We start from the raw sequence: 16,380 nt of genomic DNA on the forward strand, positions 1-16,380 counted from the left end.
GCTGGCTAATTGTTCCAAGGAGGAATAAGGAAAACCAAATGTTCCTCTACTTACTCTCTTAATTTAATTCCCTTGGAGTGATGTCTGGATCTGTGATACCTTCAACCCAGGAAATCCTAGATCCTCATTGTCTTAATTACTTTTCCTGTTGTTGTGACTACAAAAAAAAAAAAAATCTCTAAGGAATGGAACTTCAGGAAAAAGAGTTTATTAGGCAGACAATTCTGGGTTATAGTTCATGCCAGCAGGGAAGCCACAGTAGCAATGCTTTAAGAGAGCTGGTCACATTTGGTCCACGTGCAAGAGAGAAGAGCAATGGGTTAATGCACTCATCTCAGGGCTCAGCCCAGTGTCTCTTCTTCATTCATTCTTGGGCCTCGGCCAGAGATGATTAACCGAATCCCAAAAATCCCACACAGGAACATTTAGAAGTCTATCTCCCAGGTGAATCTAGAGTTTGTCCAGTTGGCAATGAACAATGACAATCAAACTAATAATCTGAAGTTCAGCAAAGTAATTTATTCCCTGTGGTTTAATATTCATGCCACATACAGAACATCTATCTCTACATAGTTATTGTTATTAATAAAAAGCTTAAAGTCCTTTCTGTGCCTAAATGTATTATTTTGCCCTTAACAATATACATGGCTTTGAAGATCAGTTGCTTACATTTATTCCCCTTTTCTTTTCTATCTATTTTACAGTGTAACGTTCCCTCAGTTGGCACATCCTCTTTTCTCTCTCACTCACATGTAGGCTTGTAACTTCTTTCTCTGGAGATTTCAGCCTCATGATTAGGACTTTGAAGTCCTTCTTTCCATTTCAATAGCACCCAGTGAATTTTTATTTAAATCTCCCCGTGTCTGCTGCCTACAGTTCCCATCCTGTGACTATTCCAGTTAATTTCCAATATCCCAGTCCAGACACTGCAATGCATCCCAGTATGAGGGCACACTTTAGCCTTACATGATTCTCTTGGTCAGTTGTAGTGATTCCTGGCATTGGTTTTAGTGACGACAGTTTAAGCTGGTTCCAATTTTTTGCTATTGTGACTAGTGCAGCACTGAACACTGATGTAAAAGTATCTCTGCAGTGTGCAGAAGTCCTTTGAGTGTATACTTTACAATAGAAAGGCTCAGTCATATAGCAGAATCCTATGTGTTTCTGAGCTGGTAATAATATCAACTAGTCTCTAAATACTAGTAATTTGGCTGGTGGCTAGGTGCAGCTTCTCCTTTCCATAGCTGACTTTCAAACTGCATTTCAGATGTAAAACCTGACAATTGGCCATATTCATTGGTGCTGCTGACCTCTAAAGGTATCTTTGTTAAAGGAAACTGTAGTCTGTCTTACAGTCATGTTTTCATGCCTGAGCAGAATTCATAGAGCATTAACTATGCCTGGCTAATGCAATCAGCCCAAAGTTTTTCCATCCTTGCTTTTGACTTTCTCCTGAGGCACTAGTTCTCTAAACCAAATTCAATTTCTCTGCTGCTCCAAAGCTCATGTCAATCCCCTTATTTCCAGGGATTTGGACTACTGTAAATATATCTCTGGGTTATTTCCAATTGAATTAATAATTAGGGTCCCACAGGCACATGCCTGCCCCCAGGCTAGTTTCTGTGATGGAATCAGAGCTCTATACTTTGATGGAAGAAACCTGTCCATTCTCCTAGCATCCATGTGAAATCTCCTTCCCTCCCTCTCTCCTTCCTCATTTCTCCTCCTTCTCCTCCCCCTCCTCCTTCTTCTTCCTCCTTTCTCTGTCTCTCTCTCTCTCTCTCCCCCTACCCCACTTTCCTTCTTTTACTTTCTTTTGTTACACTTTTCAACCTTAGCAAAGACAAAACAGGCAAAATGACAATATATTCAACCTTTCTCTCTGTACTAAATCCAGGAAGTCAGAAGTCCTCAAGGATGTCTATGTGCCTGTCCTTAACTAGTAATGAGTGTTCACTCACCCCTCGGCCAAAGCCAGGCAACAGACGTCCACGCTCTGCTCTTATATCTCTAGGAACATTGTATTCTCCCATGGGCACAATTCTCTGTCTTTGGGACACTGAGGGAGATCTTGAATTGAATTTCATGAGATTCTTTTAGTCCACATATCCTTTCTTCCCTTCTAGTCACAAGCATGGGCACAGTATCTGCTTTTTAGTGGGAGCAATTTCAGAAACGTTTGGTACAGTCCTTTCCTGCCTCAATATCTCCTTCCAGAGTAAGTAGCCCATGCTTCTAATTTCTTGAATCTGTTGTTTGATTGTTCACCAAGGCTCAAAGAGAGTGAGAATAAAAACCTCTATTTTCAGGTTCTAATACCAATATTCTTGTACTCCTTCTATATATACCATTTGAAGAAAGTCACTTTGTCAAAGCAGGTTTTGTTTGTTACCTTCTTGACAAAATCTATCCATTAAGATAAAACCCAACAAACACATTACGAATAATAATGGCACCCGCAGTAAAAACCTGTTACTTAAGCCCTTAAGATGTATTAATTTCTGACAAGAGAAGCTTCAACAAAGCAATGTCAAACAACATCAGACAATGTGATACACATCGGCAGTTGTTGAATGACCAGACTGGACACCAAAGGGAGCTGGTTATGCAATCAAAGTCCCTTGGTTCAACACTATATACTGTGCAACACTATATACTCTACAAGGAGACTCTACCAATTAATCTGTGTTTTCATTTGTGTCCAAGAAGCAATGCAGGGTCTCAAGGTGTGACCATATGTTACTTGTCACCATGATGTAGTCCCTGGGAGACAGAAATACCTAGCTACTCTGTAATCAACATAGAAATGAGGAAGATGGCAAACGTTACAGAGCGGAGAGAGTGAGAAGGCTGCGACTGGCTCCCGCTCTCACAGACATTGCAGTACATTGAGCTCCATAGAGACAGCGCTGGGGCAAGCGCGAGCCGGACGGGCACTGGGCGACTCTGAGCCTCGCGGAGGAAAATCAACTAAACATGGGCAAAGGAGATCCTAAGAAGCCAAGAGGCAAAATGTCCTCATATGCATTCTTTGTGCAAACCTGCCGGGAGGAGCACAAGAAGCAGCAACCGGATGCTTCTGTCAACTTCTCAGAGTTCTCCAAGAAGTGCTCAGAGAGGTGGAAGACCATGTCTGCTAAAGAAAAGGGGAAATTTGAAGATATGGCAAAGGCTGACAAGGCTCGTTATGAAAGAGAAATGAAAACCTACATCCCCCCCCCAAAGGGGAGACCAAAAAGTTCAAGGACCCCAATGCACCCAAGAGGCCTCCTTCGGCCTTCTTCTTGTTCTGTTCTGAGTACCGCCCCAACATCAAAGGAGAGCATCCTGGCTTATCCATTGGTGATGATGCAAATAAACTAGGAGAGATGTGGAACAACACTGCAGCGGATGACAAGCAGCCCTATGAGAAGAAGGCTGCCAAGCTGAAGGAGAAGTACGAGAAGGATATTGCTGCCTACAGANCTAAAGGAAAACCTGATGCAGCGAAAAAGGGGGTGGTCAAGGCTGAAAAGAGCAAGAAAAAGAAGAAAGAGGAAGAGGAGGAGGAAGATGAAGAGGATGAGGAAGAGGAGGAAGAAGAGAAAGATGAAGATGAAGAAGATAATGATGATGAATAAGTTGGTTCTAGCGGAGTTTTTTTTTCTTGTCTATAAAGCATTTAAACCCCCTGTGCACAACTCACTCCTTTTAAAGAAAAAAATTGAAATGTAAGGCTGTGTAAGATTTGTTTTTAACTGTACAGTGTCTTTTTTTGTATAGTTAACACACTACCCACTACCGAATGTGTCTTTAGATAGCCCTGTCCTGGTGGTATTTTCAATAGCCACTAACCTTGCCTGGTACAGTCTGGGGGTTGTAAATTGGCATGGAAATTTAAAGCAGGTTCTTGTTGGTGCACAGCACAAATTAGTTATATATGGGGACAGTAGTTTGGGTTTTTATTTTGTTTTTGTTGTTGTTGTTGTTGTTTTTCCTTTTGGTTTTATTTTTGGGTTTTATTTTTTCCATCTACAGTTGTCTCTGATGCAGCTTATACGAAGATAATTGTTGTTCTATTAACTGAATACCACTCTGTAATTGCAAAAAAAAAAAAAAAAAATGGCTGTTTTGTTGACATTCTGAATGTTTCTAAGTAAATATAATTTTTTTATTAGTAAAAAAAAGAAAAAGAAAAAGAAATGAGGAAGATGGCAAAAACAAAAGAACAAAAACCCAAAAAACAAACAAACAAACAAAACAAACTAACAAACCAAAAACTCCAAACCAAACCAACAAAAACAAAAGACAAATTGAGCCCAATACTCTGAGTTTCAGCTCCTCTTATCATTGAAATCCTAAGAAGCAGATGGTTATTTCTCTACCTGAAGCGTTGTCTCACTCTTATGCTGGTTCTTTCCCAACAAAACTAATCATTTCTATGATGCTCTTTATTTAAGTTTCGTTTCATTTTGCTGTTATAAGCAGGCTATTGGAGCTATTTGTCTTTAACAAATTGACGCATGGAATGATTTCCTTAGTTGCCATGTTTCCTTCTAAAAGAGTGTCTAAAGCTTTGAATGAAGACTATCTGGAGCTTAGCTTATCCCACATAAAAATCAAAACTAAGCCAGGCACAGCAGCACATACCTGTAGTCTCAGTGCTTGGGTAGCAGAGGCAGGAGGATTGCTAAAAACAACAACAACAACAACAACAACAACAACAACAACACATCACAACTCAACCAAGGCTACACAGATGAACTTTGTCTCAAACGGAAGAAACAACCTAAAGTGAGGGCTGGAAGCATTTATAGAACTGATGTAATACCCTCTGTGCAAGGGTTAAGGTTGGTGTGGGGAGACACTGCTGAAAGCTTGCAATAACTCCATAGTGAGGTGATCCTCCCCAGTGCTCTCCTTCACACTGTCTCCTTGGACTGTCTGCACCCCAACCTTGGACTGTCTTTTTGTCTCCTCTGCTTCTCCCCCTGCTGTGATCCCTAGTGAAATACATTTCAGGAAGCCTACTGATTGAATCCATGACAAGTGTATAATTGGCAGGAGCAGCTGGGTCCTCTTGGCAGAGGACAATCCTCTCACTCTCTGTTGGCTTCTTTTCTCATTCCTCACTACCTTAAACTTCTCTCCTATTTCTCTACATTGCTGAAAATTCCTTAGATTTCTTACTTCAAATTTTCCTCCTCTACTTTTTTTTTCTTTATTAATGAACATTCTCCTAATTTCTGAAGGTATTCCTCAGAAATCATCCCGTTTTATTCCTTAGCCTCGGGAGCTTCTACAGGGTCTCCTTGTCTGACTATAAAGGTCTCTTTCCTGAAAACACAGAACAACTGTAGCAGTCATTGATGCTCTTATAAATCAAATTTTCTTTTGCTTCCTTGCTTGCTGACATAAACTAGAATTATTTTCAATGATCTTTTCATTTTTATTTTATGAAATAAAAAATACTTTTTAAAAAGATGATGAGAATTTGGGAACAAGGAATTTTTTGCTTATGAGTTAAATCCAAATAAATCAGATTTCACATAACTATCTTTCTCAGTTTGTTTATGGATTGGTGACTATGTTTATGAGTGCTATGTAAAAACACAGGAAGTACATTTAAGAAGCGTCTAAGAGTGTCTGTGGCCATTACTCCCTTCAGGAATTAGGCTAATGTTTTCTGTCTTGAAGGAGTCTTCTGGGCTGGTTGTTTTATATACTCAGCCTGTACTGGCCACAGACACTTAAGCCTTCCTATCAGGGACCTTAACATCTTTTTCTGCTTCACTTCTTCCAAATTTATCACTGGCGTGTACTTTAAAGCTTGTGACCCAAGCCTAAACCCCATTTCTAGTGTTGGACAGTGGGTGAATTCCCTAATCTTCCCCTTTCCGATCATTTTATCACTTGTATTATTTATCACTGTAACATTGTTGTCACTTGTAGCAGTGGGGTATAGCAGAGAACACTTTTGTTGTTGTTGTTGCTGTTTTTTAATTTTTCTACTTTAAAATTAGTTTATTAATGTATGTGTATGAATATTTGAACTACATGCGTGTCTGTGAGTCATGTGTGTGTGGTGTACATGGAAGTCAGGAGAAGGGTTTTCCTCTCCCGGAACTGGGGTTACAGATAGTTGTGAGTCATCATGTTAGTGCTGGATAATAATCCCAGTTCCTTTGGAACAGCCAATGCTCTGTTCCTTCTGACATTATCTAAACCTGCTTCATTGTTCAGCTGTATGCACTAACCCTGCCTCACTTTGTCAGTTTCAATATAATAAACATGATAGGCTCCTGGGGTTCTGTGGTTTCTCCACCTGAGAACCCAGTCCACCTGATCCCACTTACTCTCTGTGTGACTGTGTATGTGTCTTGCCATGTTTTCATTCCCTTACCACCCCAACTCAGGGTTCTGGAAGCCATGCATAAGCTTTTTGTTGCTATGTTATGTGGTCTTGTGATAAGCTTTGTGTGTTCCTGTCATTTGTTTCAAGTATATTTATATCCCTTACCAGCCACTGTAAGGATGGAACGGTAGGACTACCCACCCCAAGGGAACAGGTTCATCAGAAGAAAACACCAACTTTCTATAACCAAAGTTTATGTGGCATGGGAACTTGAAAGAGTGAAAGGCACAAAGCCACAAGGAAAGCCAACTGTTTTTATTCTTAGGTTTGATAAAAATGCCGGCAAATAGAAGAGGAAGTCTTCTAGTCCTATCTGCTTAGATACTTCTTGGTATTTCTGGGTAGCATTTCTTCTTTTAAGGCAGTGTCAGTGACCATTTTAGTTCTCATGGTTGGCTAAGGGGCAAAAGCACTCTGAGCACCAGACATTCTACCTTCTGTACCTCACTGCAGAAGACAGTGAGGAGACTACAGACAGAAGAGGAGGAGGCTAGAGACATCTGATGCCCCAGGTCTCCAGTTCAGACTACTAGGCATATCAAAGGACAAATACTTTTAAGTACCCAAGACCCAATACACTGTAAATCAAATTCAATACCAGTTAGTATCCAAGTACTTGCAGCACATGCTGGAAGCATTATGGGGCATGTTTCTCTTATGCTTTTAAGACATTGTATTCTAATATGAACACGGGCATAGTCTGTATTGAAAGATCTTTTAATTTTTCCTTCATTGAATCTAATTCAGTATTTTAGGAATGGAAAGTTGCCAACAAATGACTATCTTATTCCTACAATGTATATCTTTATTTTAAATATAACTTAAGAATAGAGTGAACACATAGTTAAATATGATAAAAATCGCTTTTAAAATAATCACTCTTTTAAAAACCCAAAGCTATGATACAGTTTGGTTAATTATATCAGTTCCCCAAATTTCTAGTAGGCTGTCTGAAAGTACTTAGCACTATTTGGACCAAAGGTAGATTTCAAAACACTCACATGATGAGCTAATGCATTTGCTACAGACTTCTGAGGGAGGTTGTATATTGTTTAGATTGCATGAAATTAAAAATGCAGAGGAGTGAGGAGCCAAACCTCTTGAATACCCTTGAAATGCTTAGAGGTTTTCCTAGTTTCCTTTTCCTTCATAGTAGACCATGCAGCCCAGCTAGTAACCTGTCAATCAAACAATAGAAGAATATCTGTTAAGGTTAGAATTACGCAATCATCAGGTATGAAGACTGGGACGTAACAGAAAGGTAACAGCAGTTTCGTAACTGCAACACCTTTGCACTTGGGCTTGGTCTCATTTATCATCACTGTGTTCCTGGGTACAGCAACGACTCAACAGCACCAGTGTGTTCATTCTGTCTCTGTACTTACAGCTTTCTGTTCCTGTAAGGATCTGCTGGGTGGTGGGGAGTAATTTCCTACCAAGGGACTGAGCAAGGAGCTCATGGTTTTCCTCTTTTTTTTCCTATGTTTGTTTTTCCTGTACATTTAGTTTCTCTCTGTGTGTCTCTGTCTCTGTCAGTCTCTCTGTCTCTGTCTGTCTGTCTGTCTGTCTGTCTGTCTCTCTCTCTCTCTCTGTGTGTGTGTGTGTGTGTGTGTGTGTGTGTGTACACGCACACATGCTCATGTGCCACAGTGCCACAGTATGGGTGCACAGGTATCAGGAAAGTGGGAGTTGGTTCTTTCCTTCCACCATGTGAGTAATGGGATCAAACTCAGGCTCTCAGGGTTGGCGGTAAGTGCCTTATGCCTTTAGCGGCTGAGATAGATCACCAACTCCTTGAGTGTTTTTAGGGGAACAAAGTCATTTAATATATGAGACTAGAAAGAAATGGTTATAGTATATAGTCAAAGATATTCTATCGTATTTTTTTCTACAAGAAAAATGTATTTGTTAACATGGCACATAAGATACATTAATCAATAGATTGTCAAGAAGGGCTTGGTTCCCTTCTTGGGTGGGTCTGTTTAATTATGTCTTCAGGTAGGAAACAATCCATTTAGTTTACAATTAAATATAAACACATTTTTTGGAATATATTGACCACATTTTTTTATGCACTTGGAGCCCTAGACTAAGATTTACAATAAATAAAATAATTACATTGGTCTCTGTCTACATTTAAAAGGTATCTACTAGAGGAACAGACATTGTAAGAAATAAAATTAAAATGTCAGTTCCTCTAGTAGCCAAACTGTAAAGTTATCACTCAACAAATGAACCCTCTTTCTTTATAAAGCCATGTTTAATATTCAGCCTGATTCTGAATCACTTTCACTGTAGTCTCTATTATTTAAATGTATGTAAATGGCAACTGGAGGTTTGACGGAGGGCACTTGTTCTTTCCAGCAAGTGTTAGCAGTCAAGTTGGACTGATGATGTGTGCTGCATTAACTAAGTAGTTAGACCAGGCTCTTATGTACATTCTCACAATAATGTTACCAGTGATGCTGGAGTATTAGCATTTTTCTAAGTAGTGCAAAAAATAGTATTTGGAGTAGTAATAAAGCAAACAACAATAAAAACAAACAGACATGAAGGGCAGAAAGCGACTTGCCCATGCCGCTTACCACCCTCACTCATTCAGAGCTGGCACCCTCTGGGATCAGCAGGTTCCTACACGCGTTGGGCAAAGCAAGGCGCTGTGCAGGGCCAGGGCGTGCCCACCTGCAAACCGCTGGTTGTCTGGAGCCTGCAAACACCTTGCGAGTTCCGGGGAGGCTCTGGAGATGTCTGTCTCAGACTGCTCAGCTCAAAGCTTTAGACAGAACGCTGCCAGCGTCCAGAAGGTTTTCAGTGTGTCAGCAACTTCACTTTACAGAGCTAGCCGGTGGATGACCGAGGAAACCCCTCCAGCCATACGCTGGCCAGAAGCCACCGCTGCCCTAGAGCACCTTTTGTTCTGACCACTGATTCGAGTGGTGGCGGCCGTGCCAGGCGTGCAGGGGCACCGCGATCTCTGCTTCCAGAGGCCACCTCCCGCCTTGGGCGTCCAGCCCTGAGCGGGCGGCCCCAAGCCTGCACGGCGGAGACACGCCCCTTGCTTCCCCGCGGTGCACGGACTCGCCCGGGCTCCCAGGCTCCGCCCACCCCGCTGGGAGCCTGGCTCTCTCTCCTGCCCCCTGCACTCGAGACCCAGCCGAGCGCCGAGACCAGCTGCAGCCTTCATGGACTGCGAGCGGGGTACAGGGTAGGTAGTACGCCAGGGTCCGAGGCCACGCGCTCTCCCAAAGACCTCCAAGGTTGAGCGCGGGCTCAGAATGCGGTCGGAAGAAGAGTCGCGGCGTCCCCGGTGAAGGTCCCGGGTTGTAAGGTAGGGAGTAGGCAGATGGCCAGGCAAAGTTGATCACAGAGAGGAGGTGGTTGGCCTGCGCCCTCGGGCCGCTGGGAACCGCCGAACTGCTTGGACTTGACCCGCCGCGCCCCAGGCGCTCTGAGCAGCGCCTATCAGTCGCCCTGCGCGGGAGCGCACTTGCAAACTTGGTGGAGGTGCCCTGCGCGTCCTGTTGTGTAACCTCAGCGCGGCCAGCTGGACCGGGAAGTTGCGCGCCCGTCCTTCAGCTTGGATCGGTCGCAGCTCCGGGCGAATTTCATGGCCCGCGACAAACGCGCGGCCAGAGCCGGCGTGGGCGAGCCCCTGCGCGCTCCGACCCGTGGGGAACTCCCGCGCGCGGTCCCTGCCCCTGGCCGGCGCCTCCGATGCGCTCTGAGTCTCTCGCCGCTGCTGCCGGCTCGCCGCGGTCTGCCTTTCCTAGTAGCTGCCTGAGTTGGAAAGAAGAGGATGACCGAGGTGCCTTGGTCGGCTGTCCCCAACGGGACGGATGCTGCCTTCCTGACTGGCCTGGGCTCGCTTTGGAGAAACAGTACTGTAGCCTCAACTGCAGCAGTTTCCTCTTCATTCCAATGTGCCCTGACCAAGACTGGTTTCCAGTTCTACTACCTGCCGGCCGTCTACATTTTAGTGTTCATCATAGGCTTCCTAGGCAATAGCGTGGCTATCTGGATGTTCGTTTTCCACATGAAGCCTTGGAGCGGCATCTCCGTGTACATGTTCAATTTGGCTCTGGCCGACTTTTTGTACGTGCTCACCCTACCAGCCCTCATCTTCTACTACTTCAACAAGACTGACTGGATCTTCGGGGATGCTATGTGCAAGCTGCAGAGATTCATCTTCCATGTAAACCTCTACGGCAGCATCTTGTTCCTCACCTGCATCAGCGCACACAGGTACAGCGGCGTGGTGTACCCTCTCAAGTCTCTGGGCAGGCTCAAGAAAAAGAATGCCATTTATGTCAGTGTGCTGGTGTGGCTCATTGTGGTGGTGGCCATCTCCCCTATTCTCTTCTACTCTGGCACTGGGATTCGGAAAAACAAAACTGTCACCTGCTATGACACCACGTCCGATGATTACCTGCGAAGTTATTTCATCTACAGTATGTGCACGACTGTGGCCATGTTCTGCATCCCTTTGGTGCTGATCTTGGGCTGTTATGGATTAATTGTTAAAGCTTTGATTTACAATGACCTGGACAACTCTCCGCTCCGGAGGAAATCCATTTACCTGGTGATAATTGTCCTGACGGTGTTTGCTGTGTCTTACATCCCTTTCCATGTGATGAAAACAATGAATTTGCGAGCACGGTTGGATTTCCAGACCCCAGAAATGTGTGATTTCAACGACAGGGTTTATGCCACTTATCAGGTAACAAGAGGTCTAGCAAGTCTCAACAGCTGTGTGGACCCCATTCTTTATTTCTTGGCTGGAGATACATTCAGAAGAAGATTGTCCCGAGCCACCAGGAAAGCTTCCAGGAGGAGTGAGGCCAATTTACAATCCAAGAGTGAAGAAATGACTCTCAACATTTTATCTGAGTTCAAGCAGAATGGAGACACGAGTTTGTGAAGGCACGAGATCCAAACTCCTGAGTTTTGTAACATGGTAGGATGCTCATAGAACCAGATGCTTTTCTTCCTAAGTTCCTAGTAATGTAAGAGAATACTCCAAACAAGAAAGTCTTGAGTCTAAAAATTAAGAAGCATCAATTTGATGCACACACCCACATTTATTGTTCTTTCCTGTAATCTCCTTTCTTACTGAATAGAAGTATGTATAATAAAACAGTGCTACTAGATAAACACTTCCCCTTCCTCCTTTTTAATTCATAGGCTTTTTCTGAGAGAGAGAGAGAGAGAGAGAGAGAGAGAGAGAGAGAGAGAGAGAGAGAGAATGTGTAGCAGAGCAATTTTGATATTAAAATGTCTCCAAGACAACTGGCCACCTGGAACTTGAACCTGTGATTGGTTCAGCCTGTGTTGCTGTGAATAGCTCTTGGCATAAACAAACTAAAATCTATCCTTTAAACAATTTGGCATAGTATAATGAAGTACTAGTCAGTCCATTGAACAGTGAGCAGATGCCTGATATTCATGTCTTTCAATTCTTCAGAAGCATACTGATGTCATCTGGGGAATTGAATAGAAAAATAAAATCAATGAACTTTTCTGTGAGTAAAAGGAACATTTCCAGTTATTTCTGGAAAACTGATTAATAAGCATCACTTCTTTAATGTTTGGTGGTGGGAGGCTGCAGATGTATTATTGCCGAGATACGCTCACAATAATTGAAGTGCATGTGTTTTTCTTATAAACACTGTGGACTCCTAGGCTTCCTGGGATAAAAAGTTCTCACTCGCACCACTGCTGTGCAGTGTCTTCGGACTCTGTGTTCCAAGACAGGTGCTCCCTCACGTCTGTGAAAACAATTTTGAGAAATCCCAGTTAAATTTCAGACTAAAGGGTGAAGGCAGTGGTGGAACCCTTAGCAGATTGTGGAGTAGTGGGCGGGACTGTCCATGTTTCAGAGGGCCATGGCTGACAGTGGCTTTCTGCAGCTAGAGATTAGAAGAGTTCAAAAAGAAGGATATAAAACTAAAAAAAAAATAATAATAATGGCAGGTTTCTATCTGTCTCTTTAAGATTCTCCAAAATATTAAATGCAGAATGAAAGGGGATGCAAGGAAATCACTTAGGTGTGCCAAGATGGTGGAGAAAATAAAGGAAATTAAGATTTAAGTGCTTGAGGCATGATAAAACTGAAGAGAATTCCATTACAAGTGTTCGTCAGCTCATTCACAGTAAAGAGAAAGCAGTGTTTTCTACTCTAGACAGTAATGAAATATTTATAAAGTTCATTGCATTTTAAAAACAATTTCCAATGAATAACAAATTGCTACATTTAAAACCCTTGAAATGGTCAAATTTAATTTAATTAAAATAATGAGGAATTAAATAGTGCAAATGAACAAATCTGATGTCCAAGGAATTCTAGCAATGAAAGTGAGTCCTCCCACAGCTACCTCCTGAGTTTGTAAGTGATGGCAGACACTGCTTTTAAAGTACTATCTGAGAAAACAACCTTTGTGCCCAGTTGGATAAATGACATAAGATTCAGATTTGATGTAACTTCTTAAACATCCAAATGACTGGGGATCTGGGAGATCTTTGGAATGCTTCCATTTGCCTAATGTCTTATTACTCGGTCCATGAAGAAAAACTGTATTTAGCCTTCCTATACAATGGGTCTCATCTAGACATTTAGTCCTAACATAAAGAGGTAAAGAAGCCAACTAAAGAAGACATTTACTGTGTCTCCGGCTTTTGAGATTTTCAGAGTTCTCAAGTGGTTAAGACTAATGCAACATTTTCTGTTTCAGAATCCTACAGACAGAAATCTAAAATACACCCTTATTGTTGTTGACACTTTAAATCTGTTCAGTGGCTCAAAAGTAATTTTGTTAAACTGACCCAAATGGAAATTTCAGAAACCCACAGCTCAGCGCTCCATATGTCTTTATCATTTCCTCATTATTTAATACAGTTTTCTCTATTTGGGGCTTAGGATATCAGCCTGATTTCGGATATGTGTTAAATGCCCTGTTTCAACTTCCAGAAAATGTTCTTTGGGTTTGTATTTGGTTAGAGGACCAAAGTATCCATCTGCTCTCTTTTCATGTTCCTCATTCTAGGGATTGGCCCCAGGGCCTCGTAGATACTAGGCAAGAGTTCAACCACTGACCTATTGCTGTAGCCCCTAAAGTGTTCTTCCCTAGCTTACTACATCATTAAATAAACAATGATATGTCAACATAGTACCAAGACTGACTGTGCCAACTTCTTCCAGGTCACAAGACGTCCCTGAGATGACCTATGCATGCACAGGTCAAGAAGAAACAACACTCTATTGACCAAAAGACCAGTGTGTGCCACCTGAGTAGGGGTTTTCATATACAGTTATGTTGACGTTTTGTTGAAAGACACCTAAAACTGTAAGATTTAGCGAGTCATTAAACTTCACACTACGAAGATGTCTTCATTCCATTCCAAGCTCAAGGGTTTGTTTTTCTTGTTGCTGTCTGTTGTTATTCCTTACAAAGTGCTGTCTCTGACTCTTTGAAGGTTGCTTTGAACCTGCATTGATCTAAAATGATAAATTAAGAAGAAACTTAGCACACGAGACGGAATTCAAAACTAAAACCATGATGTGGCCACTGAGAAGAAACTCGGAAGCCCATTCTTCATGAACAGGAAAAGTGACAGGACACCATTTGTTGATGCCGTAGGTGCTGTGGTAAATCTTGGAAAGCAGTGAGAACTGTTTGGAATCTGCTTCTCTGCTTCCTAGGATTCTCCAGTCTAGTCTTTGGATAAAGTTCTCATTTTCCACCAACTGTGGTATGGAAAGGTTGAAACCTGTAAATCTCTGGTCACTCAGCCAGGACACTAACCCATCTTGATATAACACATATCAGTACTTAGTAGCAGCTAGAATTCAACTATCGACAGGACTTAGAAGATGTGATACTCGTAAATATGTATTGAAGCTTTTCTTCTATTGGTTGAATGTAATCATTGTAATAGTATTTATTGAACAGGTTTGTGGTCCTTCCGTTGTACAGATTGAAGATACAATGTACTAGTGTAAATTCTATTTATTGCAGTGTATAATGTTCAAATGTCACATGTATATTTTACAGTAATATATAATGCTAGATAAAATGAGAATTATATTTAAGATGCTTTTTTCAGATATTAGTAACTTTGAACTTTTAAGACCAGTTTGTATTTGTATCTAAATGATGAAAATGTGCTTTATAACAAGTGTTTAATTTTCTCTAGATTTGAACTTGCATGCTTTCCTTTTGTGTGGGGATCTTGCTATAAAGACATGATTTGGTATTAGATTATTGTAAGATTTATAACAAGTATAGGATATTTTAGACAGGTTATATATTGCATACATTATATATGTATATTTATATTATAGAAAGTTTGTGTTGTCTTTTCAGAAAGTTTAGAATATTGCTCTAACTATGGTCGCAGCTTCCACTGCCAAAGGCTAAAGGCTTGTCTCCTATTCAAAATTGATGATTTAGATGTCTAGTAGGTTGGGTGGTATGGATATAATGTGAGAATTTAAAGACAAACTTTAGTGATACAGGGAGAGAAAAGTGTTTTCTACTAGATCTTGAAGCGTTACAATGTATTTTTTTTCTTAAGGCAACATAGTACAATCTTCTTTGAGGTGTTTTTTTTGTTTGTTTGTTTGTTTTGTTTTATTGGTTTTTTTTTGTTTTGTTTTGTAACACTACCAAGAAATTGAGCATTGCTATTGATTTTAATCTGTTTTCTTCAGGCAGTTGGTAACTTAATGCCAACATGTTAAGTGATACCTATGTCATTTGGCTGCTAAATTCTGTCATTTTTTTTTAATGAAGGTGAATTTATGTTACATTTCAAAATTTGTACATTTGAGTTACATTGTTTTAGCGCTTTTGCAAGAAAATTTTATTTTTATAACATTTGTGATTTTCATGTAGAAGATTGAAACAGATATCTGTAGTTAACAGTGCTATTGAGTGGTATGGAGCAGTGTTACTGGGCATTTTGAGCCTTCTCAGGTCTGTCTCATCAGTGGTAGCTTAAAAACCTCTGGGTTGATTGTGTATAATTGCCTTTGTATTCAAAAGAGGTTCATGTCCGGTAAAAGCACAGTATTGTTTGACTGCAGGGAGCTGCAGAATCGCCCATGTTTCTGTGACTTTGCTCGTGTGTGTGTGTGTGTGTGTGTGTGTGTGTGTCCCAGGCATGGCAGCCAACCTTGTATCTGCTATTTATAATAACAGCAGAGCTTCATAACTATGTTCATTAGAATCGTTCTTATCATAGAAAATTAAAACTGAGATTCAATAAAACTATGAAACATGGTGATGGTGTCTGTATTATTAGACTGTTCTTGCTCAAATATTTCCTCACATTTTAACATATACTGCAAGACTCTTTGTTTTAATTTGGGTAATTTCTTAAAATGACAACTGGGCTATAATATTTTATGATAAAGGGAGAGTCCTCATGTAAGATATGTCAATATTCTATTCTATTCTATTCTATTCTATTCTATTCTATTCTATTCTATTCTATTCTATTCCGTTCTCTCTCTCTCTCTCTCTCTCTCTCTCTCTCTCTCTCTCTCTCTCTCTCNCACACACACACACACACACACACACACACACACACACGCGCGCACGCACATTAAAATATGTTTAAATGATTATTGTAATAGAGAAGATAAACCTGCAATGCTTCTGTTCTGGGTTTTCTGGCATCTACAGAAGCGTCTTGTAACAAATTCTTGTGGAGAGGACATCGGGATCTTTGGTAGCCCTGAAGATACCAGTAAGTGCTTAGGAACACCATCATTAGACATACTAGCCAGACTGCACTGTTTCTGATATCAGCTTTGGTAAGTGTGTGTGTGTGTGTGTGTGTGTGTGCTAGAGTCTGTATGTTGAAATGTGTTAGAGTGTGCATGTGTGCTAGAATGTATCTCAGCATATGTGTGTAGTGTACTAGAGTGTGTGTATGTTGGAGTGTTTATAATTCATATAATTCATACTTGTGAATAACGCATATAA

At 41.2% G+C, this 16,380-nt stretch overlaps 1 protein-coding gene and 1 pseudogene across 2 annotated transcripts; both read left to right on the forward strand.

Annotated features, from left to right (window-relative positions):
* Positions 1-2,976: 2,976 nt before the first annotated feature.
* On the forward strand, positions 2,977-3,620 carry LOC110320653 (annotated as a pseudogene).
* Positions 3,621-9,525: 5,905 nt separating this feature from the next.
* On the forward strand, positions 9,526-15,675 carry P2ry1 (purinergic receptor P2Y1). 2 transcript variants are annotated; one of them, XM_021196425.1, is made up of 2 exons: positions 9,526-11,348; positions 13,590-15,675. In XM_021196425.1, the coding sequence occupies exon 1, from the start codon at positions 10,191-10,193 to the stop codon at positions 11,310-11,312; it is 1,122 nt and encodes a 373-aa protein (XP_021052084.1). In that variant the 5' UTR covers positions 9,526-10,190; the 3' UTR covers positions 11,313-11,348; positions 13,590-15,675. The 2 variants fall into 2 exon arrangements, with proteins under 2 accessions (XP_021052084.1, XP_021052085.1); XM_021196426.1 differs by having other exon boundaries at positions 13,865-15,675.
* The last annotated feature ends 705 nt before the right edge of the window (positions 15,676-16,380 follow it).

This window comes from Mus pahari, chromosome 4 (assembly GCF_900095145.1).
Source record: "Mus pahari chromosome 4, PAHARI_EIJ_v1.1, whole genome shotgun sequence".
Taxonomy (NCBI): Eukaryota; Metazoa; Chordata; class Mammalia; order Rodentia; family Muridae; genus Mus; species Mus pahari.